The sequence below is a fragment of the Abramis brama genome, assembly GCF_963993115.1.
Source record: "Abramis brama genome assembly, chromosome: 10".
Taxonomy (NCBI): Eukaryota; Metazoa; Chordata; class Actinopteri; order Cypriniformes; family Leuciscidae; genus Abramis; species Abramis brama.
In genome coordinates this window covers 31,561,097-31,587,656 of record NC_139972.1, presented here as the reverse complement: position 1 = coordinate 31,587,656, position 26,560 = coordinate 31,561,097, and the positions used below count along the sequence as shown (strand labels likewise).

The 26,560-nt window shown below is 39.0% G+C and overlaps 1 protein-coding gene across 1 annotated transcript; it reads right to left on the bottom strand.

Annotated features, from left to right (window-relative positions):
• Positions 1-724: 724 nt before the first annotated feature.
• mtnr1ba (melatonin receptor type 1Ba) lies at positions 725-26,338 on the bottom strand. The gene is made up of 2 exons (XM_084125779.1): positions 25,192-26,338; positions 725-7,325 (listed from the first exon to the last, which is right to left on the bottom strand). The coding sequence occupies exons 1-2, from the start codon at positions 25,388-25,390 to the stop codon at positions 6,457-6,459; spliced, it is 1,068 nt and encodes a 355-aa protein (XP_083981905.1). The 5' UTR covers positions 25,391-26,338; the 3' UTR covers positions 725-6,456.
• Positions 26,339-26,560: the final 222 nt, after the last annotated feature.

Here is a 26,560-nt window from a genome sequence, read left to right as displayed (position 1 = left end):
CACACTGGGACTGATATTCATAAAAACTTCTTTACAAAGGCGTGGAGAAAAATTATCCAGCTTTTAACTGGGACACATCATCTTATGTCTATTGCTTGTGTTTTATGACAGGTGGCAACTAGCATTAAGGTGCAAAAATGCCATCTACTGTGCTCCGGAGGCAAGCATATGCAAATGCATTTGCCCGTGTGACATCACAGGTTACCCAATATCAAAATAAGCTGTTTTTCGAGCTTGATTAAATAAATGCTTTGTTTATAATGATGAGGACGTTTTAAGCTAGGAAACATGCAGGATGTATTATTGGTAGCCTACAAAGACCTCTTGTGTGTCAAAAGATCAAGGTGAATTTGATTTCTTATGTCATGATCCCTTTAAAGAAACAGGATCTGGGAGAAAAAAAATGAGAGATAGATGTGAGGAGACAAAGAAAAAGGTGAAAGAGTGATGTGTAGACGGAGAAGTGATAAGGGGAGGGCATGATTGTAAAAAGGAGTGACACTCAAGAGAGATTGAGTGATGATGGAGAAATACGTTTGACAAGAAAAGGGGTTTGGAGGGGAGAAGGAAAAAGACAATTTAAAAGCCCTTTATTTAAGAATTCAGAGGAAAATTGGAGACAACTAGAGGTGTATAGGGAGAAAGAGGAAGATGGGGGTGTTTTTACTCCTTCGCCACATGTGGAGCAAAGAGCCAGAGCAAAGCAAAAACCGGACACTTCTTAAAAATAAAAGTTTTATTAACATGCAAAATCTTACACCAGCAGTCTTTTGAGAACATTTTAAGACCATGTCACAGTAATACATTAATCTTAGAGCCTCTTGGCCCTGTCCCCCATCAGTCCATTCCTCTTCTTAGCAATTTATCACTCGTGCCGTCGTTTGTCCTGAAGATAATGCCATCTCGTTCCTTAAACGCACACGTTCAAAAAATTCAAATAAAACAATCATGTTCATGCACATTCATTTCGCAGTATGAAATATCACAAGTGTTTGGGGCTGTAACAGTTTCACCCGATTAATGCTTTGATTTACTAAGTTAAGTTTTACAAACGTAGTACATCAGTTCATGTTCAACACGACAGCAGCATTACTAAGATGAGAGAGCTTACCTGACTAAGACACACTGATAAGACGCACCTGTTGGTTGAGATTACTTCAAGGGTTTATTCGTTTATCAACTTAATTTAGGTCCTTAACTTGAGGTAACACAATCTGCACAGTGTTTTGTTCTTTTCTGGGGATACACAATTGAATAAAATTGGAAATAAATGAGCAAAGATAATCATTTGGCATAAACCATTTAAGTAAACTCAGTTAAGAAGACAGTTTAGTACTTGTTGTGGAAACTTGTACCATCTTTGTACCATTTAAAAAATAATAATAAACTGGCCAAATACAGTACAATTACAGTGTTTACTGTAGATTCAAAGATTAAAATTGAAACTCACAGACTGGAAAATGGTATCAAAGCACAGAAGGTAGAAATAACAACAAACTTATTTTAAAAAAGAATTCATGAAAATAACAAATACATACAATAATAAATAGCCTATATTTCTTCATTCTCAGCGAAGCACATCATATTTATTCCACCAATGGGAATGTCACTGGATAAAAGCTTTTCTTCAGTTTTAAAGTAAGAGTACTCATCAATTCCAGGACAATATATGCAGATACAAAGATGCCAGCACTCATAATTTACCAAGACAAATAGATTACTGAACAAGCATTTGTCATAAATACAGAGATTATTCATCATAGTCATCAAAAAGAAATGAGCATGTGATCTCGCCACAATGCTCATTGAAGTTACTAAGATTATTCTACTCTCATTGTAATTACTAAGATCAGGTCACCCATGAGAGAAACTGATATAAAATAGGAATACCCATAGAAACAGTACGTTATGCGAGCGCTCGGGCACTCCGGTGGAATACTAAGATATGGTGACTGATGGCGTGACGTGTTTTAAATGCATAGAGACACATGGAGTCATTCACTGTACTGCGACAAACTCCATTACTAAGATAACACTGGAACTGTAAACAGAACAAGTATGTCACTCTCTTTCTCTCGATATCTTTATTGTGCTTTTGAATCACCCTCAGGGTGCAGCCTATTGTGTTTGTAATACTCCAGGTAAAGATGTCACCCACCTCACGTGGTCTGATATGAACTCACAGGTAAAATAGATGATTGTTACTAAGAACTTGAAATATTCAAGTAAACTTGAATTCTTGGTAAGAGTTTTTTTTTTTTTTTTTTTTTTTTTTTTTTTTACACCCTGAGCACTAGAAGCATATGGTGTTTGGGTTTCATTAATACATTTCCAATTTTACCGCGATGCAAAATTTCAATTATTTTTAACCATGTGAAATAATAACATTACAGAAGCCACAGTGCTAATGGTTCAACAGATTATAAAATTACATTAAATTGTAAGTCATACAATATTTAAAGACTGTAATATACTTAAGATTTCAATAAGTGCATTGATGTCTTTCATAAAGCATTATTACTCACTGCTATCAGAGTTGAAGCTCCTTTGGTAAAGGAGCCAAAAACCATTATGGTTCTAAGTATTTAGTATTTAACATTTGAGGCTTAAATTTGACCCTGAACTTGATCCACTGCTTAATGTGAATAAAAGTGAGTCCATGTCTATGACTCAGGAGGGAATTCACTATGACTGATAGCGATGTTTATTTGTTTTAGCACCCGGGACACTGAAGGATCAGGGAATGGTGCGAACACAGCCACAAAATTAGTGCTGTGTGGAATTTTCTAAATGTAATTCTGGATCATGTCAGTTGGTTTTGAGTGCTATGTGTGGTTAAACTGTATTTTGGGTGCTTATAGCACTGAAATGTATAATTTTTTTCAGTGAATTCACCTCTAAATTTTTTGGCAGATTCTAGTTTTTACATTTTTGAGGCTTAATACACAAATTCACATGCACAAACAATACACACACACACACACACACACACACACCCTGTTTAAAGTCTATTATTAAAGTTCCTATTTCTGGAAACTTCATAGAAATTTAAAAGTTTCTTAGCAACATCCTTTTCAGAATAATATAAAAGAAAAAGCTAAAAAGATGGTAGCACAGGTTGTGGAGATTCATTTCTAAAGACGAACACATAAACAGACAAAAACAACATTTAAAATCATCTTCTTTGCATGAATGTCTGGAATAAATTGGGGCAAATTAGTAAGGCATTAGTAATGCTAATCTAAATATTCTCTAGAAAAAGTTCTCCAAGGACAGAAGTTCTCAATTTCGCTGAATAGTTTTATTATTACCGCATTGTGCTCTTTGTATCAATGACGGTTTGTTGAAACCTGCCGATTGACAGTTCTACGTACTGGTCGGAACAGGTAGGCCTACTGTTCAAATGTCGGTGGGCTTTAAAACTGCAGTTAGCTGAATAAACGTGTAAGGGGCCATTTACACAGAACACTTTTTTTGTTATTAAATTTGCGAAACATCGCAGTGTAGTAGAAAAGAGTGCATCATCTCGAGACGCTGTTTTAAAAGTTGAAATCCGTTCACGCCGATTTAAAAATGCTGCACGCACTCGCAAGACGCTGAAAAGGTAGCGTCAAATGCATCCGTCAAATGCGTGTTTACATAGAAAAGCAAATTAGAAGCAATGCAGTGGAACATGAACGCGTGTTTTGAGTGAAACGCTAATTATTTTTCGAAGTTCTAAATAAAATAAAGAGTATTTGAGTACATTTGACAAGAAAATACTATTTCAATCTTTCTGCTCAAGAAAAATCACATTTAAATGTGCAGTAAGCGATTTTTGAAAAATGCTGTTGAAAAGTGGATCAGATCGAGCACCGCAACACACTTGGAACCAATCAGCATTAAGGGGCGTGTCCACTCATGATGGGGGAGGAGAGAGAGCACAGTGCACAAAATGGACATTAGCAAAACGAGACTATAGAAAGAGAGAAATGGCAAAAGAGGATAAGGCCAGGGGAATTTAACTTAAAAAAGAATGGTTACGATCAGGCAAGAGGTACAGTAGGACCCGCGTTAATATCGGAGAAGCTTTTCAGCGCTGGAGAGACAAGGAGCGGGAACTGGGAAGGTCTGAAAACCAGACGCCGAGCTTGCTTTATTTCTTCTCTATACATGAGTAATGTTGGTTTTGCTGCATTTCACAGAACTAAGATATGCTGTCTTGAATAATATACTTGTGTCATCTTCGCTTGTACATTTGCATTATTATTATTATTAGCCTGGAACGTACTCCTCCACCGCTTGAAAAGTGTGTCCAAAAAGTGAGATAACATACTCCCAATATATGTTTTTTCTTCAGGTTCCCATTTTTCACTATAACCCCATAATCACATTTGTAAAATATTAGTTACTTGGGCTATTGTGTTACTGTATGTAGGAAGCTGTTCATGGAAACTGTTTTTTTTTTTTTTTTGGACGGAAGGCGCTCACAGAAAAAGTGATTTTAATGTAATTTTAAACCATTCAAGCATAAGAACACTCACACGCTGTTTTCTGTGCTGCGCATCCATATTTTATTACAGTTTCTGTACCTGAATACCTGGAAATCTTGTTTCAATCATATATCTTTATTCAGTATTTATTTGTGTGATTGTTAATTTGTTTAATTGTTCTTTTTAATTACAGAGTGTTTGTCTTTAATTGTGCTTGAAATTTATATTAGTTACGCTGGTTGTTTTTGCTATGGTATTTTTAAACCATAGGCAAAATTTTCTTGTGTATGTGTTCTTTAGCATGACGATTTTTGTTCATGGTATTCAGCTACAATGAAATGTTTGGCAATAAGACTTTGAATAAATGTGAATGATATATAAGTTTTTTTTGTTTTTTTTTACCTAACTAGAATTGAAATTAGTAATCGAAATGAATCGGAATCAATTAGGAGATTCAGAATCGTTAACATTCAAACGATACCCAACCCTAGTCGTGACATGTGTTGCATAGCGTATACACTGTACGTGAATGTGGGGGGTGGAGGCATCAAGATAGGAGCGTGATCTTTTTGGGTAGGGGCATGTTAGTTTTAGTGAATTCAAATATCAACAGAGTTTACCAGAAATCGCTTACTGCACCTTTAAGTTTCTATGTAATTATTTGTGAAATGTATTAAATTATTTGTGAACCTTTTTGTACCATAGCTAGTGTCCACATCTTTTCATTATGGACAGATGGAATACAAGTACTGTGTAAGCAAAGTCATAAATCCTGCATTATTTGTGAAGTGAAACATGAGTGAATCTTTAAAAATATCAGATGCTTTGTATAATGCATCAGGGACAGCCAGCCCCTCCTCCCCCTTACTCAATGCCACTGATATAGTTATGTTTCTCATAAAAAAAAAATTAAAAAAAATAAAACCCCTGTAATTTCAGTAACTGATATGATTGAGATGGAAAGTTTCCTCAGACTACATAAAATTGTCTATAACTTAATTGAAGATGAATGCATTTCCGACTTTCTTGACCTACCTATCTATCAATGATTAAATCAGTATGAATTGATCATACAAAGCTACCTCTATATCTGGTATTTCGGTCCATCTTTAGTATTGTGGTTTGACTGAGACAAGAAACTGGCACTTTGAAGTGTGTAAATGTGTAAATATAAGAACATGTCCTTGCAGCATTTTGGCATATTCCCATATGGCTGCAGGAATATTTCAACAGTGGGAGTTGCTCGTGTTGAGTTTGCATAGCAATAGGGGAGTTTTACAAGAATGTTGCTGCAGTGTTTTAGGGGAACGTTTGGATAACCTTTGCTGCAAACCTAAGGGAGTCCTAGTTTTACACTCTCTCCATAGAGTTTCAAATTAATTGGTTGCATAGCACAAGGGGGAGGCTCTAGTGTACTTACAGTGCCACAAGTGCTAACGCTATTGGAGCACTGGGAAAACGTACGCCAAGGAGCTGAGCTGTCACAAATGTGCGAGCATTTGGGGAGCGTTTCTTTAATGCTGTTATATCATTAGGGAAGCACTTGTGAAACTGTGCGAGTCCTCTGTTTGGCGAGTGCTTATGGACAATTGGAGAAATCAGCCTCCTATCAGTGAGAAAAATAAGTTATTTCCAAGGGGCGCATGTTTGGAGAACACGAAAATATTCTGCAGTCTTTGTCATTGTCGAGCTTGCTTGCACCTTTTGTCTGGTAATGACTTATTGCACTGTTCTCAATCATTAGCATGCATTAATTAAATGTGATTGTAATACATGTGAGATGCAATTTATTCTTGTAATAACGAGGATTATTTTAATTTTATGGTTATTCAACAATAGTTTGTTTTGGTTTTTTTTGCAGATGGTGGTATCTAAAGTGAGACATACAAACATTATTTTTAAAACATTTGTGGGTGCCATTTAAAACATTTTTGCAGCATTCTCTCTTTGATATCTATTTGTGAACAGTTGGATTGTGGGTGAATTATACTGTGTTCGCTTTGGGCTGATCGTCGTTGTTGTTGTTGCCAGGCGAATGTTTGTTGCTGCGTTCAGTCCCGCCCTTTGATGTCTCCTGCAGGAAGAGGCGTGGCTTACAAAGCGACAGAAGTATTCTGCGGTATTCTCTGCGGAAGTTCTGATTGAGCAGCCCATACACAACGGCGTTCAGGCAGGAGTTAAAGTACGCCATGAAATAACTAACCACAAACAGCCAATCAGGGATCAAGGGCGCAACATTGGGCGGGTCCACCGCTACAGCCAGGCCAATCAAATTAAGCGGCGCCCAGCAGACGGCAAACAGCACGAAGACGACGAACATGGTCAAGAAGTGGCGCAATTCATTCGGACGGAGGCGTGGCCTGACGTCGGTTGTGACCCGCCTCCTCACACGGAGCACCAGCACCCAAATCCTCAGATAACAGAACGTAACTACTGCGATAGGAAGCAGGAAATGCACGGTCACCACAGCGATGGTGTATCCCGCGCTTGTCGTCTGACTAAAGGTGCATGAATAAACGCGGGGGTCGTACGTCAACGACCCCAGCGCCAGGTTTGGAAGAATGGCAAGGGCGGTGAGTACCCAGACTAACACCAGTAGCGCCAGGGTTCCGGCACGGCCGTAGATTTTCTCGTAGGTGTTTGCCTGACAGATGAAACAGTAGCGGTTGATGGCGATGGCGGTGATGTTGAAGATGGAGCCGATGACGCTCGCTCCCATCAGGAAACCGCTGACCTTACACTCCATCTCCCCCGGCAACCAGCCTGCGTGCAGCATGGCGTGCAAGACCAGAGGGTAGGGATAGCAAACCACCAGAAGGTCGGCGAAAGCCAGACTCACTACAAACGCATTACCTACAGGACACACACAGAGAGAAGGAGTTCAAATGCAAGGCCTCATATTGTGGCATTAGAGCAAAGTCAATTATTTTTTTCTGTGTTCACATCATGTTAGGATTGCTATAGTTACTAGTTTCTAAATCTTTACTGAACTCCAAATTACAAGTGGGAAATTTGAAATTTTTTATAGCTCTATCTTCACTGACTTGACCGTGATGTCATATGCAAACCAGCAAATTAGGAAAGGCGCCGTCAGGTAACTACACTACCTTTCGAAAGTATGGGGTCGGTAAGATTTTTAAAATGTTTTTGAAAGGAGTCCTTTATGTCACCAAGTCTGCATTTATTTGAAAATACAGTAAAAACAGTAATATTGTGAAATGTCAATACAATTGGAAATAAACAGAGCAATTTCAATAGGGTCCTCACAGCATTGGTCCTCGGGCCCTAATAACTGTTTTCTGTATTCCTGTGATCAAAGCTGAATTCTCAGCATCATTACTCCAGTCTTAAGTATCACATGATTCTTCAGAAATCATTCTAATATGATGCTCAATAAACTTTTCACTGTTAAAAACAGTTGTGCTGCTTAATATTTTGTGGAAACCATGATAAATAAAATTACTAGTTTCTTTAAAAAAAACCTAAATCTTACTGACCACAAATGGTAGCTTCGCTGTTCACAAATTACCATTTATATGACTTTCTTCTTTCAGACGAATACAATCGGAGATATAGAAAAAAATGTCCTGGCTCTTCCAAGCTTTATAATGGCAGTGAATGGCTGTTTCTGTTTTTAAGTCCATGAAAGTGCATCCATTCATGATTAAAGTGCTCCACACGGCTCCAGAGGGTTAATACAGGCCTTCTGAAGTGAAGTGATGCGTTCGTGTTAGAAAAATATCCATATTTAAAACTTTATTGACTAAAATATCTAGCTTCCGGCAGACGGCCTATGCAAGTCGACTTACGCCGAAAGAGTAACACTAGACGATGTATGACGTAGGATTGTAGGAGTAGTGTAAGCTTTGACACCTCTCACGGTTCAATCAAATTGGGCTGGGCAACAAACTCAAGCTCCTCCGACATTTCTCTTTAAAAATTCTCGTTTTAGACTTCTAATTCATGACTGGTGTTTTGTTTTGCTCTATCCTTCCGCGTTCATCAATGCGTTATGCGTCAAGTTCAAGTGTTACTCTTTCGCCGTAAATCGATGTGTACGGCCTAGTCATTTTGCGTATGGAAGCTAGTCATTTTAGTCGATAAAGTTTTAAATATGGATATTTTTCTTACACGAACACATTGCTTCGCTTTTAGGCCTTTATTAACCCTCCGGAGCTGTGTGGAGCACTTTTATCATGAATGCATGCGCTTTGATGGACTTCAAAACAGAAATGGCCATTCACTGCCATTATAAAGCTTGGAAGAGCCAGGACGTTTTTTAATATAACTCCGATTGTATTCGTCTGAAAGAAGAATGTCATATACACGTAAGATGGCTTGAGGGTGCGTAAATCATGGGCTAATTTTAATTTTTGGGTGAACTATCCCTTTAAAGTCAGTTAAAGGGATAGGAACAGCCCTTAAAGGGTAACTCTCGCCAAATTGCAACCTAGGCTATTTTTGATTTTTTGATCTACCCGAGTCAAACATTCGTGTAAAAGCATAATTAGAATGGAAACGCCACTTTTAAGATATTTTCGTTTTCGGTCAAAATGCCTTTCGAATGGGAGTGCTTGGGGCACTACAGTGATAGCATCAAAATCGCTATTTTTAAAACACTAAGGAGGCTCGACACAACATGAAACTGTGCTCGAAGTATCACCAGGGGCTCTTCACATGAACTCGAGCATTGACTACATTGTTTGTGTACACAAAGTTTACTAAAAAGAAAGGTTTTGTACGACTCACTTTATCAGTTAGTGTTTCTGGTGGCTGGAATTTTGTCAGTCAAAAGTAGTCGATCTCCGAATGCAACTTAACATGAGGAGAGTAAAGATGGAAAGACCTTTACTCTCCTCATGTTACGTTGCATTCGGAGATCGACTACTTTTTGCCTAGGATGCAATTTGGTGAGAGTTACGTGGTGAGATCAAGTTTTTAATGTTGTTTATGAGTATTTTCTCTTTAAAACTGCAGTGATCTAAAGACAGTCTCAAAAATGCGGTTTTAAATCGCTGGTGTTTCTGACGTCACAAACTACCTTGTAACCGATCACGTCAACGTGCTGGCGGGCTTTAGCAAATCATTAACTATGACTGCTCTGAAGCAGTGAAGTCTCAAGAGATGCCAGGTTAATCCCGGTATATTTTTGTGTATGATGTATATTACGATTTTATGATGAACTATATACACCTTTCTCCACTGACGTTCTGAGTTTTTCAGAAGCGTTTCTAAGGATACTGAGGCAGCGGTCTGACTCTGAGATGGTGAACGGGAACATGGTTTGTGTAACATTAGCAACACATTATTAGCTGTTTGATAACAGTCAAGCACAAGGCTAATCATATGAATTACCGTTATGTATCCGACGTAAAGAGCGATATCATTGTGCAGCGTTTACCTCAGTAAGTTGGCCGATTGAATCTCTGAGCTGGCATGAGTGAGGGGAGGCGGGGCTAATTTGCATATTCACAGAACCGTGTATGCTAAATGAAGCAAGGGTGTAGAGTTGCATTTAAGCTATTTTAAGGCATGAATACATTTTTTTCACAGGAAACAAATTTTAAATATGTAATTTTGGTGATCAAAGATGAGTTTTAAAGTTTTGAGGATTTTAAAGCATATTAAAAACACCACATAGACACATAAACAACATTAAAAGCTTGATTTTCACCACAGGGGGACTTTAAGTATTTTCCTGTTTCATATTTCCCAGCAAAGACATGGACCTGTATTAGTAGAATCCCCTAGTAGTCCCACCTTGCGATTATGACAAAACATGTTTTTTTAAAAATATATAAATTTACACCGTATCCTATGCAACAAGTTCCAACTGTCACACTATTTGTCTCTCCCCACTGAAAGAGAAAATGCTGTTTATATACAGCTGTATGGAGCAGGATTTTAAACCAATGAGAGTTAACTGTGGGCAGGGCTTCTCAGTGTGACGGCACATGGTCAGAATAATGATTTCTTATGGAAGAGATGATGCCTGACACTGTATCACATCACATCTGGTTAGGACACAGCATTACAAGAAACATGGCACTGCCTTTGTACAACAAATTGCACATTTCTTTTTTTCAATTGCAATTCAGACTCATGAGGTTCTTCAGATCCATGAAATTATGACACTGAAGCAGCATTTATCTCCCACTAGAAAATAAAATTGGTTGCACGTAATTTTAGAGTACGTGCACTTACATGTACTTACCTAAGAAAGTAACTGTAATAAGTACATGGGGAACAGGACTGTAAAATAAAGTGCTACCAAAAAATGTATGTGTGTTTTTATATACGTTTTTACAAAAGTTTCTTGTGTAGAAACACACAAACACAAGGAAGGTTCAAGCAAGAAAGGAAACTTGACAACAGCACCTGATCTGTAGTTGACATATTGCGTGTCTGGGAGTGTGGGAGCATTTGTGTGTGTGTGTGCATGTGAGTGTGTAGGACAGGCTCAGGTGCACTAGTATTTTAACAGTGAGGTTCAGACAAAGTTCAAATCCATTAGATTAAGTGTGGTGTCTGTGACACTGAGTTCTCCTCTACACTATACTGTATGTGTGTGTATGTTTGCTTGGTTTGCCAGTCAGTCTCTTGCATGCATGTGTTGGGTGATGGTTTGTTGGAAGTGGAGACTGTTCTCTTCAGATCAAGTTGTATAAGCGTTTACACTACAGCACAGATGGAGTTCAGATATAGTTCAACACAGTACTCTACACACACACACACACACACACACACACAATTGTATGCCTTAACCAATGTGTTACAGATCTCAAATAGGTTTTGTAATGGATACATAGATTCAGTGCATATTGATCGAATGCATTTGGGAAAAAGAGTCTATATAGAAAGTAATCATTTTAGGTTAATATTCCATATCATAACTCATCAAAATGACTTATGCTCCATTCACACTGATTTTATCGATGGAGGTCGCCAGGTCACTAGTAGCCATTCCTCTTGCTCTAATACGCTGGTATAGATATTGCAGCAGTGCATTATATCTTATACAAGATGAATGACTATCCATGCATGAAATCAAACACGCTTAGAACAGCAACAATTTCTAACACCGTTTACATTCTTTTTAAACTGTTGCATCACAGGACACGCCCACATTGCATCACAAATGGTCACTGTCTCTTATGTCACCAGAAATCAAATAAAAATGATTTACGGTCCATGCAAATTGACGTCAACTTTCAAGCTGCCCATTTCCTCTTATCTCTATCCCTCTTCTCTACCATTTTGCCTTCCTCATATGGATCCGTCAATGTCTGCTATCTTTCTCCCGCCCTGTGCCAATATCTCTCAGCGTATCTGATTTCCAATCCATCTTTTTTCCTCTCACTTATAACAACTCAATTCGCCTTCGCTCTCTTTCGTCCTTTCTCACAAGAAGATTAAGAGGCAAGAGGAAGAAAGCAGCTGGACTTTTATATGTTTTAATTGGTATGTCGAAATTCTGAGAGAGAAATTTGGACTAATCTCTTGTCTGGAAGCTAGGCCAGAATGAATGTTAACAGAGTTTAGCTCGACAGATGCCTAAGCAAAGAAATAAATAAAAATCAGCATTAGTAGAGCCTCAAACACACACACACACACACTTGTGCTCATTACTTCTGTGAACCTGCCACATGCTGTTGTGAGGACGAGGGTGTGAGGAATAATTTTTTGGGAGATGAATATTGTGCCAACTATTCAGATGCTTCCTGTGAGATTTTGGGCTTTAACATTTGGAACAATATAAAGTTTGTTAGCTAAACAGATGAATGTGTGAACTGCTGCCTTCACACACTCGAACACACATTGGTCACCAAGCTTTTACATGCTTTTCAATTATTGCACCACTTCATCAGATGTTGTGTCAACCGAAACCATTATGTTTCATAGAATATTGCAAAATTCATTTTACAGGGAATGCACGAACTGTTAAAATGTATATATTCAAAGCTAAGTTGCTTTGGATAAAAATGTATGCCAAATGCATAAATGTAATATGAATTGCTTTCTGTCATTTGAGAGACATCTGGTGTCCGGTCTACTGCGTTTCCCTACTTTAGAAACATCCCCAGTAAAGAATGCTAATAGGGATTAGAAGTGAAGACAAAGGGAGAAAATAAAGTTTTAAAGCACCCAATTGAAAGAGAGAGAAAGATTCAAAGTGCATTGCAGTAAAAAAAAAAATCATTAGATTTTCATTAAATTAAATTGGAAGACCAGATCTGCACTGTTTGTTGTGTGTTTTTTTTTTTCATTGCGAGATCAGAACAAAATGAAAAAGCAAAAGGCCCAGAAATAAAACTAAAGCTGTTGTAACAGAAGCTCCTGTGATAACCTCACATAAAATATTTCCAAGCTTTACAAATATATTTACTGATGATAAATGTAGAGCAGAACATAACATTTCAAATGGTTATGCCAGGAGTAAAGGGGGTAATAAGAGTGGTGCAGTGATGACATATTTTTGTAGGCCAACCCTGGCATGACATCACCGTGGTTCTGTCGGCAAAAACCCAATAGGTTAATCTGTGATAAGTGATGATCTTCACAAATGAACACAACTTTTATAAATTTTGAAGAGTAAATACAATCGGTAGAAGTCAAAAGCTAAACGCAGGCTATATAAACAACCAAAACAATGGTCGCAAGACTTCAGCGTCATCATCACTAAGCATTTTAAAACATATTTTTACAGAAATCTGAGAGATTTCTGTCCCTCCATTGACAGACCACACAACTACAACTACACAACTTGAAGAGACACAATTGCTTTTTATTATGAACAGATTGAATTTAAGCTTTTATTCACATATAAACATTGATCAGCGAATATAAATAATAGCTCAAACGTTCTGCGTAACACACAAGAATGAACCTTATTGGTTCTTGTGGAAGCTCAAACGTGCTGCGTAACACGAGAATGAACCTCATTGGTTCTTGCGGAAGCTCAAACGTGCTGCGTAACACGAGAATGAACCTGATTGGTTCTTGCGGAAGCTCAAACGTGCTGCGTAACACGAGAATGAACATCATTGGTTCTTGCTGAAGCTCAAACGTGCTGCGTAACACGAGAATGAACATCATTGGTTCTTGCTGAAGCTCAAACGTGCTGCGTAACACGAGAATGAACCTCATTGGTTCTTGCTGAAGCTCAAACGTGCTGCGTAACACGAGAATGAACATCATTGGTTCTTGCGGAAGCTCAAACGTGCTGCGTAACACGAGAATGAACATCATTGGTTCTTGCGGAAGCTCAAACGTGCTGCTTAACACGAGAATGAACCATGGCTCATCGAACATGCTCATCGCTAGCCCACCCTCCAGCAATGCCGATACAGCAATCGACATCGGATCCTCCGCAGGAGCTCCGAATGAGACGCTGGGTCCCCCATGAGAAGGACCCGTGGACTCAACGGGAAACTCGATAGCTCGTAGATTTGTGTATGTTTTTTTTTTTTTTAATATAAAATATAAAATCCTTAATGTGTTGTAAATCATTTTATTTTATGCAAAGAAACACACAGGATGTAATATGCTGAATATAATTACTTGCAAGGGATGCTAAAATATGTTCTCAGAACTGTGCACTGTTGATGGGCAGATTATGGATTCAGTCATAGTATATTTCAGCGATGAGTGAAATGCAGGGTGGAAGTCTGAAGTTAGCAGTTCCCCCCGATTCCAGCTCCGGCACGGGAGCCAACAACGTAAAGGTGGAAACAGAGACTGGTTGATTACACTTTTATTACTTTTAATCATTTAATTTTTATTTCTAAAATGTTTGTTAAATGAGTTCAAATGTAGGCAATTTTGCATACATGTTAAAACTATATAAAATATGCTGTACTAAGATCTGTACTCATCGAAAATAAAGGGAATTATCATGTAAATTAGTGGTTGTGTGGTGGAGTATTTTACAAAGGTTTAAAGGAAATAAGTTTAAATTATTATTATTTTTTTTAAATATTTGAGTTTCCTTAACTTGTTGGGTCTACTCAGTTTTATTCATCATGGTTACGAATGTAGTTACTTAAATCTACTGTACTTAATTTGTTTTTTTTACTTATGTTTACACAATTCATAAGGTATTTTTAAATGATTTCACTGCTTGGAAATTTACTCAGTATTTTTAAGTGTACAAATGTTTCACCCAGTAGAGTACATCATAGTTGAAGTTTTTAGAGTGCACTTCTGTAGGATTAATTCCTCATTGTAGTGCCAAAGCTATACAGTGCACATTGATGTGGTGTTAGAATGGCTAATTGTTTAGCAACAAACCAGTAATAAACTGACCTGCATTTGCCTCATTAGCTATTCACATGCTTTGTACAGTCAACAAAAATTGTGACTGAAAATGATTCTCAGTTTGGGTGAAAATCTACATGATAAACAGTGGAAATGGAAAATGGGCAGCTGATTCGCAAGGGCAAGAAAGCTAATTATTTAAACAGGTTCAGTGTTGAGTCGAGTCTGAAAAGCCCGGACTCTGACTCAAGTCCAAGACCATATTTTCAGGAGCATTTAAATTCGGCCTGGCGTCAGACTTGAATGAGCTGGTCTCGACTAGTCCAAGTTAAGACAGACTTGAGACCGGACTTGAGTACAACAACACATGTGAATTCGAGAAACCTGAATACCCAGTTATGTCCCAAATGACACACTATATACTATGCACTTATAAACTATGCACTTATACACTCTGTACTCAACCGTGTAGTGTATGAATTGTATATGGTTATTTTGTCATTTAACAGTGGAGTCTGACAGCCCCTCTGCTACATGATCAAAGCTGCGACGGTTGAGTGCATGAAGTGTCCAACATTCCATACTTTGCTTTTTTTGGTTAATTAAGTGCATCATCCAAGTATCTTTTTGGAATTTTCAGTGTGAACAAACTTCTCGCACTATTTATATTACAAAACGTCATAGAATAGTGCACAAGTATGCAAATTTGGATGCTTCTATGATCTTCCCCAAACAGTTCACTAATGGTTTGCTTGTTTGTCCTAGGAACCAATTCGATTAAATGGAAAGCAAGAGGAGTTTCCTGCATCTCCTCTCATGTCTCCAACAGAGTTTAAAAAAAATAGCTCAACAATGTTTCAAAATGTGATCAGATTCCCCAAGGTACATGTGGTACAGTAACAGCCAATTTCATTTTGCATCATGCAGAAAATTCTGAGAGGATGTGGATATTTAAATGGGACATCCCTGAGAACACCATTAGGTGTTTTGAGCCACCGCTGAGCATTAAAAGTTTCCTCTGGGTCTCTCTCTCTCTCTCACATTAACATACGCAAAGCCTTTAATTAAACAGCAGCATAACACACACGCACACACACACAACCATTAATGATAGCAACGAAGGGTAGTGCTTAGTCAACATGAATGTTAATTAAATCTCTAATGACCCCAAACTAACTAGAACTTCACCAACACAATCACTATTTCAAACATGATGGGATCTATCAGGGTAGCATCTCTCTTTTGCCTATCCAAATGTGTGTGTACTGAAGATAAATTAACGTAGATGTAAAGTGCTTCCATTGTCGCATCTCTGCGGGCAATGTCCTCAGGGACTTTGTAATCTCACTTGACACCAATAACCCTGTATATGAGGAAATGTTAGTGTTTGTGAAAGTGCCTGTGTGTAGAATGGAGTGGCTTTGTAGGATGATCAAAGAGCCTCGTTTCAAACGGCCACACACACACACACACGTGCATGCAGAAAACGCTAAATTGTTCTTTGTCAGCTACGGATCACGTTTCACTGCACGGCGCTGACGTGACCGGTCTCCGTTGACACCGATGCTGTTTTTGACTGACCTCTGCAGTCTGTGTTCCATAACTTTTACACCTCGACCTCTACGCTTCAGATTCTGTTTGCACCAATCACTTTTACAGCTCTTAAACTCTGACCTCTCCCTCTCACGCTTTTTACAGAAATGACAATCTCGTTGCAGGTTTTTTGTGCACAGCAAAAAAGTGACAAGAGGTCACCCGTTAAGCTTCGAACAGAATAGCCTTAATGGTTGCAGGAAAGAGAAAAGGCTCACAGAACGATTTTTCTCAGAATGTCACATTTCTATTCAGTGTTGTGTCCACTGTATGTAACAAATAACACCCACTTTTTTCTCCAAAATAGCTTCTTTTGTGTTCCACAGAAAAAAAAAAGGTTTCCTTTAAAAGTCTCTTTAACCCCCTCCTCTGCTTTACTCCTCAAATTTTGATGCATCACGAAACGTCATAAATGACGTGAAAAGCCCTTTACTGCACTATAGGGACCCTCACTCCCAAGAGAAAAAATATATTAACACATCCTTTTTTTTTCTCTAGGTAATTACACAGATGCAAGGGCTGGACAGAAGTATGGGCGTGTCCAATCATCTCATTTGCATACAGTGTCCCTAGACCCAATCGAGTGCAACAGTCGGGTTCTGGAAGTAAAAACTCATTTTCATTCATTTTCTCCATAGGGAAACTGTTTTTGAGCTACAACTTATTAACCTTTAAAGACAGACCTACTGTGAGCTACTTGGTTGTTAATGGATGGTAATTGCTACTGCTATAGCTTAGCCTGCATTATCATTTCAGCTCATTTTAAAGTTTAAAGGTGCAGTATGTAATATTGACAGCAAGCAGTTGAAATGGTTACATTTAATTCCCCCGCCTCCTCAGACTCAATGCTCGATGGGTTGCCAGATTGAGGACATGCAACCAGAGTGAGCACAATTGACAATGGAAGGCTAGGAGACTTACACACTAGTAAGTTGATGAGTTGATTTATCAGGGTTTTAATATGCCTCCATTCATAAAGATTTTTAGATGGATGCTGATGCTTTTTTTGGTCAGGTAGAATCTGTGATCTCTGACCCGGTTTGTTTGCTGGCTTCCATGGCTGCAATACACTGTGTTTTTTCTGCCAAATGGCAACCTGGGGTGTTGAAACACTATTGGGTAAATTGGCAGAGGGCGTAATCACAGGTCAAAACAAAAACAGACATTAGGAGACGGAACGCACATTTCAAAGTAGAATAACTGTAGCATTGTTTTTGAGAGAAACGAGTCTGTGAAAAACTTAGCATGTTTCCTAAATATCTGAAACATATTGGGCCCTATCTTGCACCCAGCGCAATTGACTTTGTACAGCGACACATGTATCATTCCTATTTGCACTCGACGCACAGCGGACTTTTCCCTCCACAGACGCACGTCGGTAAATTAGGGAATGAACTTGCTCTCCCGGGGGCGGTTCAGCGAAAAGAGGCGGCGTGTTCCGGCGCATACGTTCCCTGGTGCTATTTTGCAGTTCCAGAAAACAATTCCACCACAGACCAGGAAAAACCTAGTCTAAAGTCAGTGGTGCGTTATTAGTCAGGGGGCCAAAACTGATATTAAAACTTTGTTGGACACTTTTTGGTACAAGTAAACAACCTATCCAGTATTAATATTTAACCCCTCAACATGTGTTCTAGCCAGGTTGTCAGCTTAGAAATTTTTTTTTGTCCATTTTAACACTATATTCTTAAAAGTGGTAAAAGCGGATTTTTTTCCCAAAGTGCTTCCATTTTCTTCCATGTTACCTATTGTAATTTTGGGCAAATGTGCAATATAATCCAACTTATGTGCAAGCATGATCATTAAAAAATAATAATCAATAAATACCACAAGAGTATCACACCACAAGGGTCACTGTTGTGTCAGCACAGCTGTGATTTGGCAGCAGATTGAGGCAGCAGATCCAGAGAAGATGATCACAGCAGGTGTCAACAGTACAGTGTGAACAAAACTTTATAAAGGAGTGAATCACACAATCACACAACAGATTAACTTGATCTATTGAGCATACCTCGGTTGTAACGAGTGGTTATTTCAGTCAAAGTTGCTCTTCTATCAGCTTGAATCAGTCGGCCCATTCTCCTCTGACTTCTAGCATCAACAAGGCATTTTCGCCCACAGGACTGCCGCATACTGGATGTTTTTCCCTTTTCACACCATTCTTTGTAAACCCTAGAAATGGTTGTGCGTGAAAATCCCAGTAACTGAGCAGATTGTGAAATACTCAGACCGGCCCGTCTGGCACCAACAACCATGCCACACTCAAAATTGCTTAAATCACCTTTCTTTCCCCATTCTGACATTCAGTTTGGAGTTCAGGAGATTGTCTTGAACAGGACCACACCCATAAATGCATTGAAGCAACTGCGATGTGATTGGTTGATTAGATAATTGCATTAATGAGAAATTGAACAGGTGTTCCTAATAATCCTTTAGGTGAGTGTATAGCTAGGCTAATTTACTTTCATAATTACTAGCTTACTTACTAATAGGTAAATTAAGTTTTGTGCAGATGTGTAATGGAAATATTATGTTTTTAATGTATTTGCTGCACAGCAGCCTATTTTACAGTCTGCTATAGCTAAAAGTGTTAATAAGTTTGTTAGATAGCAAAGCCCTCAGCTTATGTCAGAGGACATTGTAGTGATCCACTCAGAAACCAATCAGACTAGTGTAGCGAAAAATTTCTTTGCCTTCAGATGAGATAACATGGATCCAGAGGGAGCTGTAAGCCTAGCGTCCAAAGAAAAACAAATAGGAAGAGATAATGATTGGGAAAAATGTCAAGTCAAGTCAAGTCATCTTCATTTATATATCGCTTTTAACAATGTAGATTGTTTCAAAGCAGCTTTACAGAGATAAACTTATAATTTAAGGTAAGATTGTTTTGGCTTTATAGATGTTCTTTAATAAAGTTATTTTCCAGCTAAAGTTAGTTTTGATTGATTCGCTTCCGTCGCAACGATCATTTGTTATTAAATTAGGGGCCGCCAAGACGACACCATTCTCTCTACACAAACTTTAAACGCGATCCTGTGAGAAAAGCTGATGGCGTTCATATGCGCATCAAGAATTGGTTCTATAGTTATGTGCGTTTGAATATATGTGTGCAGGTTTGTAATTCCCTACAAACCAAGCCTAAACAAATTACTGGTGTTTCCTTATAGTTTTGATTAAGAATTTTATTTTATTTTATCAATTCGGGGTAGATACGCAAATTGAGTTTTCCCGACGACGCTTTATCTGTAGGTTGGTAAAGGGATCCTCCATAGGGAGAGACTAGTTGGCACTTCAGCACTGCGTTGTCATCGGGTCCAGGCAAAGGTCCTTCGTCAGATCTGGATACGGCCTGGATCCGGCAGGCTGCGGGAGGAAGACACTAAAATTAGCGTAGATGCCATTCTTCTCATGATGTAACAAGTACATCAGGATTTATGGGAAGTGTTCCCGGTTCCAGCTGACCTAATCTATGCAGCCTAACATTGAATTATAGAAGTCTGTAATGTATTATGTGAATGCTATGTCAAAGAGATGTGTCTTTAATCTAGCTTTGAACTGACAGAGTGTGTCTGCTTCCCGGACAATGTTAGGAAGATTGTTCCAAAGTTTTGGTGCTAAATAGGAAAAGGATCTACCGCTAGCAGTCGATTTTGATATTCTAGGTATTATCAACTGGCCGGAATTTTGAGATCGCAATAGACGTGAAGGACTATAATGCGTTAAGAGCTCGCTCAAGTACTGCGGAGCTAAACCATTTAGTGCTTTGTAAGTAATCAGCAATATTTTAAAATTGATGCGATGATTAATAGGGAGCCAATGCAGTGTTGACAGAACCGGGCTAATATGGTCATACTTCCTGGTTCTGGTAAGAACTCGAGCTGCTGCGTTTTGAACTAGCTGTAGTTTGTTTATTAAGCGTGCAGGGCAACCACCCAGTAGAGCATTACAATAATCTAGCCTTGATGTCATGAAAGCATGAACTAATTGTTCCGCATTTGTCAATGAGAGCATATGACGTAATTTAGATATATTTTTAAGATGGAAAAATGCGGTTTTACAGATACTAGACACGTGACTTTCAAATGAAAGATTGGTATCAAAGAGCACACCCAGGTTCCTAACCGACGACGAAGACTTGACAGAGCAGCCATCAAGTGTTAGACAGTATTCTAGGTTATTACGTGAGGAAGTTTTTTGTCCAATAATTAGAATCTCTGTTTTTTCAGAATTTAGAGTCATCCAATTTTTCATATCAGCTATGCATTCTGTAATGTTTCATTTGTCAAGACAAATATGGAAAATACAGCCAAGATAAAGCCCTTTGATTGAAGTGATTTTTCAGGAAGTGGTGTCTTTGTGCTCTTTCTGGAGATTATTGTAGTATAATACTGTGCAATATTTTTGCAATATAATAGACACACACCATTATTTGCATTGTGCTTAGCTTGACCTTGCTTATTCAATCCATTCAGTCTCAAAGGGATGAGACTGCCAACCTGAGAGCCACTGCTTTGATGGGGAAAAACATACCTTTGCCATACGACTATTACATAGTTATTACTACTAACTAGTTACTAACCCCTAACCCTAAAGAAGTGAGAGAGCAGTTTTGTTAGGATGGAATTAATAACTATAGTGATAATTAAATATAATTTGTGTTACAACCTGGTACACTAATTAAGTCAAATAGCACCATAGACCATCATCTACAGTTCTAAATTTCCGCCTTGACATTAAAGTATTATAACTTGTGCAGCATTGCACTGTCTCTTCCTACAAGCTTTAAACTTGGCTTGACTCATTCCCATAGATATGGGTACTGATTGATAGAGGTTTTGGGATACTAGGTTATGTTTCCAAGCTGATATTCACTTTGAAAACTGGTTCTCTTTAGGCGGAGATTGTTTTTTTCATGTTCTAGTTCTGTTGTCTCTTACACTGTACAATAAATGTTCATTCTGACACTTCAGCAGACATCACATGAGTATTGGCTTTCATTTGATACCATTTTTATGAATATGGTCCTTGTGGTTGTGGAGATATTCAACATTTACTGTTGGCATGTCGTGTTGAGCAGGAAACCAAAAAATTGGCCTGAAATTGCTTGTACAAGTCACAAAAAAAAAAATTCAGCTTGACAACCACCCTAATATCTTACCTATGGGTGTCTTCTAACTAAAAAAATAGGGTGACAGCTTGTACCAAAACATGTCCGCAAAAGTCTTAACGGAAGCCCTTTTCAGAATTGGCCCCCTGACTATATACAGATGCTATTTTAAGGGCGCATGCTTGGCCATAATGTAGCGTGTGCACAACGCGCATACACTTTGATTCTCTCATCTACACAGACGCAGCAGTTGACATTTTTGCAAACCATACATAATTACAAGGAAAAATATTCCACACAAGGGAAATCATTGTTGTGTCCATGAAGATGTGAAAAAAATAGGCATAAATCTAGCTTACACATTTACCCAAATTATTATACGCCTGTTTAACCGCAGCTAATTTGGGTGGGTTTCTCCCATCCCCATACAATGCCACTTCTCTGTCTTTACGGCTCCTGGCGTGCGCCTGGCAAATCCGTCGTTATAATAGCAATCCGCCATGGAACAAGCATGCCTGCTCTTAAAGGGAATGTGAGATGTCGCTCTGATTGGTTTATTTCACGTTACGCCCAAACCACACCTGTGAGTAATGTAGCTACTTCAGACCAACCCATTTTAGATTTGCGTCGGGCGCAAGAGTCATTTATCCCAGCGTTATAATAGCAACAGCGCACGAGATCCGCCCACAAAGTTACTTGTGGTAACGTTTCAGATTTTATACGTTTCAGATTGTTAAAATAGGGCCTTTTATGTTATTTTTATGCTTTAGTACAATAAAAAAAAACTTACATGCAGCACCTTTAACAGCGGAATTCCTTGTGAAAAACTACATTACCCATGATCCTGTACAGAAAAGTACACCAATCAGAGAGTAAAAAAAAGCAACGCGTTAGCTCCGCCCACTCCCACGAAGCACAGTGAATGACGTCATCGATTCGATCTCTCTACGCTCTTAAAATACTTAAATGTGTGTATATAAGCATATTTTGCAATGAACTTAAAATACTCAACATTATAATCAACATTTGTCAAATAAATAGTAAATAATAAATAGTTTTATATTTCTCCACTGCTTCATGGGATTGTAGTTCTTTCCCTCACTAAAGCCGTTAAGTTCTCAGTCTTGTCCCTTTGTCTGATTTTCAACTAGTTTTTGCTTCAAATCAAAGTTTGTACAGTTGTGATTCACCTCATAGCTGATTGGCTTGGTTCATGGCTTATAATGCTTTAACAAAGAATTTTTCTAAATCCCTATGGGAAAAAATGAATGGAAAAAATACTTCCGGAACCAGGGCACTAATGCAGGATTTCATTCCCACCAGCACTGCACAGCAAATGGAACATTTAGGAAAACTAAACACATCTGATGTATTAATCAATACTACCTGCTCCTGCTGTTGATCCGGACACAGCACAACGTCGGGCATGTAAAATAACATAAAAAACAACTGTGCCATCATTTGAGCACTCATATACCTGTGCTATACCCTAATGCAAATTAATCATCACAAAGTGAAGGATGTAGTCAATGGTGACAGACACACGCAACATTAATCGCATGTCCTTCGAATATCTAGAGCACCAGGAAACTCATCACTCTATGCTAATGAGACACTGAATGTCACCTTGAGGTCCTCACAAACACACACAAGCAAAAGCCCATAACACGAGAGGTCAAAAACCAAATCTAATTGCCTAAAGCTCAACAGACATGAACTTCAACAGCGAAGGACTGGATTGAAAGCATGATAGAGATGAAGAATAAGAGAGTAAGGGAGTGTTTAAGGGGGGAATGACAGCAACATTTCTGTAATTTCGGTCTCTCTTCATCCGTTTGAAGACAACAATGTTTTGTTTGAGAGCTGGAGTGCAGGGCTGTGCTGGTAAACGGGCACATTGCCGTGTTTACCGTGGCTTTGTTAAGACAGTGATGGGATGATGCCACCTGCACATTTCAAGATAAGAAAATGTCAAAAATCTCCAAAGACACAATGACATGCACGGAAAAGCTCTCTCTTCCCATGATCCTCGCTCTGTCTGTTCTCGCTCTCACACACTCAATGTTGCTGATGAATATTACGGAAAACACAGCTGACATTTCAAACTCTGACCTAATAACACAGCGCTGTCGAATGCTTTGACAGACTGCCTGTTTGGAGATATTGCAGTTCACATCTGTGTTTACCTGCTCTCACTTTTTCTCTGTCTTTTTTCTGTTCCCATTGACAGTTTTTCATTTGCTCTAGTAAGCAATGAAAAGCTGGAAAAAAGAAAAAAAAAGAAGCAGCATTTTAAAACCCCATCTGTCCTTCAGAAATCACAGAAGACGAGAACTCTGGCATTCTGATGTCAGATAATGCAAATTATAAAGAGAACAAAAGAATATTTTAAAACAACCCTGGTAATTTCACTGTCTTTTTGACTTTCTTTTTTAGTTTCTTTCATTGTCCTTTGCTTATCCCTTCGCTTTCCCTCACATTTCAGTGTGTGACCTTTTTTTTCTTTTGGAGAATGAACATGCTTTCTGAAGTTTTGATTTGTCTCAAACATAAGACATTATAGCTATGTGAAGCCTGAATATGGAAAGCACTGCCAGATTGTAATACTGAAAAAATGCAAATGATGATCCATAATTTAAAACCATATGGTCCTTCATATTAATGAATGGGGGACTCCAATAAAAAAATGCTTTTTCTGAGTGGAATTAACAATAATTGCTTTGCATTCTCTCTCACGCCAACACAACAAGAATCATATTGGAGGTAAATTAAATCTGGGATATTGCTGTTTCAGACCTGCAATTCACACCGGAGCTCATTCTCAGATACACATGTGTATGTAAATTGTATTTCACACCAAATGAGATTTATATATTTGCTTGGAAGTATACAATTATATATATCCAAACATACATTAATCATCTTCACAAGCATATACCACCACTCTCTGGCTCGCATTCACATGATGTTCCTCAAACAACCGTTAAAGTATCACTGTCAGACAGCCTTGAGTGCACAATGTTATTCTCAGGCTCTGACCGTCTTTGATATCTGTGAGTTATGTAACGTCAAACCCTCTCATGTCCGTGAAACATGTTGTTTTTTTCTTGACTAAATGCATCAGTGGGCAAATAGGACTACAAATCGCCAGGTTATGCTATGTACTGTATATAACTGACATTTAAAGATAAAATATCAAGCAAAAACAGACATTGGGTTTGTGTGTAAAAATGATTATAAATTTTAGAAAATATTTTACATTTAAAGACCCAAAAGTATTTAAATAATCAGTCTTTATATGACAGATGGTGAAACTCACTACTCTCATTTTGTTTACTTTGAACGAGACAGTCATTCATGCTCAGGCCATATGTACAGTGCACGTGAATGGTTGGTAACACTGTGAATGAAGCACTGGGTTTATTCTTGAATTTATCAGTGTGGCAAGACAGCTGTTCACAGTATTAATGGACCTCCTCTTATACTGCAAATGAATCATACGAGTATTATCCTAATAACTCCTTGTCATGAGCCAGTGGATGAGAATTATTCACTGGCTCATGACAAGGAGTTATTAGGATACACTGGCTTTTAGGCGCCATTCACAAGGGACGCGTTTTTTTTTTTTTTTTTTCTTGCATTGTATTTTAACTTTGATAAAGGCGTCTTGGAATGCGTTACGTTACCTTTGCAAGAACGCGTCCTGTGTTAACATTCCCTCATCTTTCAGTTAATTAATGTGGACTAAACGCGCGCACTCACCCGCGTTTCTCAGTTTTCTATTTCTGAGCACCGAGATGATCACCAGCACGTTACCGAGCACATCCACCACGCTCGTGAAGATCAGCACACCGGCCAGCACCATGACGACCCATGCTGGCCGCGCGCTCGCTCCGCTACCCCAAGCGCGACCCTGCCCGACTTCCGTCCGGTTCCTGACGAGCGAGACATTCTCGGGCATGTCGAAAAAACTTCACCCTCTCTCACCAAAAACACGCTCGGTATCTTTCTCACGAGGCTTCAGTCATCTTCACCTTCGTCAACATTTACACATTTCCATATTCTCAGCAATCCTTGGGAAGCTCGGTGACGGGTGCTGTTTTCTCATTAATGTGCCACATGAAACTGTCTTGACTGACGATTATCTTCAACTTCACGGTGCTCGCTCTCTCCCCCTCGCCGCGCGCCTTTTAAAACTCACTCATGGCGAGAGCGCGGCGACGCACGAGATGGTCTCGAGCTTCTCGCTCCAGTCGCGTGCGCTCCGGTGTTTGCCATTGATAACTGAGGGATCACGCTGGCGTGGGTTCACTGCTAATTTCCCTCCTCTTCTCCTTCAGCGTATTTGCATTGAATCGAGCTGAGGCGGCTGCAAAAAGCTGTCAAACGTGGGACTCTTCAGCTCGTCTGTATGCCCAGTCAGTCAGACTTTATTTATTTATTAATTCACTCGGTGGCGACGGAATCCGATGCGCGAGGCTCCCGTTTCGGATGAATTACCGCCTCAGGAGTGTGAAACCTTTAAGTGCAGTATGTTACTGGTTTTGACACCAGTGTGTGTCGTTAAAAACGGTTATCTTCATCTAATACGGTGGTCTTCGCGTTTGAGAAGCAAGAGAGCCGTTAAATGAAAGAATCTAACTTAGAACATTAGCCTTTCTGAGCAGTAATTCCGTGTTTCCCGCCTCAGAGGGACTCCCTAAGCGACTCAGTCAGCACCCGTCTGGTGCACGCGAGCAGATCCGAGTTTCCGGTCCAGTTCTCGGTTAAGTCCAATTAAACGGCAGCTGGAGAGACGTCGCCTTCGACCCGCTCTGCACAGCCGGTCTCTTTCGGTCCCCTCATTGAGAAACAAAATCCGTGAGCGCGCGCCACCGCTGTTTACAGCTGCCCCGTTCACACATCACGCGCTGGGAGCCTCCGCGTGCGCCTCAACTTACTGAGAGCGCGCAGGTGCACGTGAGGTCGTCCTGTCACAAATAAAGGGGTTGCAGCGTTTTCTTTACGGAGCGATACTTTAAAGGTTCGATTACCAATCATCAAGAATTTATTTAAATAAAATATATATAAAAAAATCAATCTCCTATAAAATTAATACACAATAATACCCTTTAATATTTAAAAAACATAA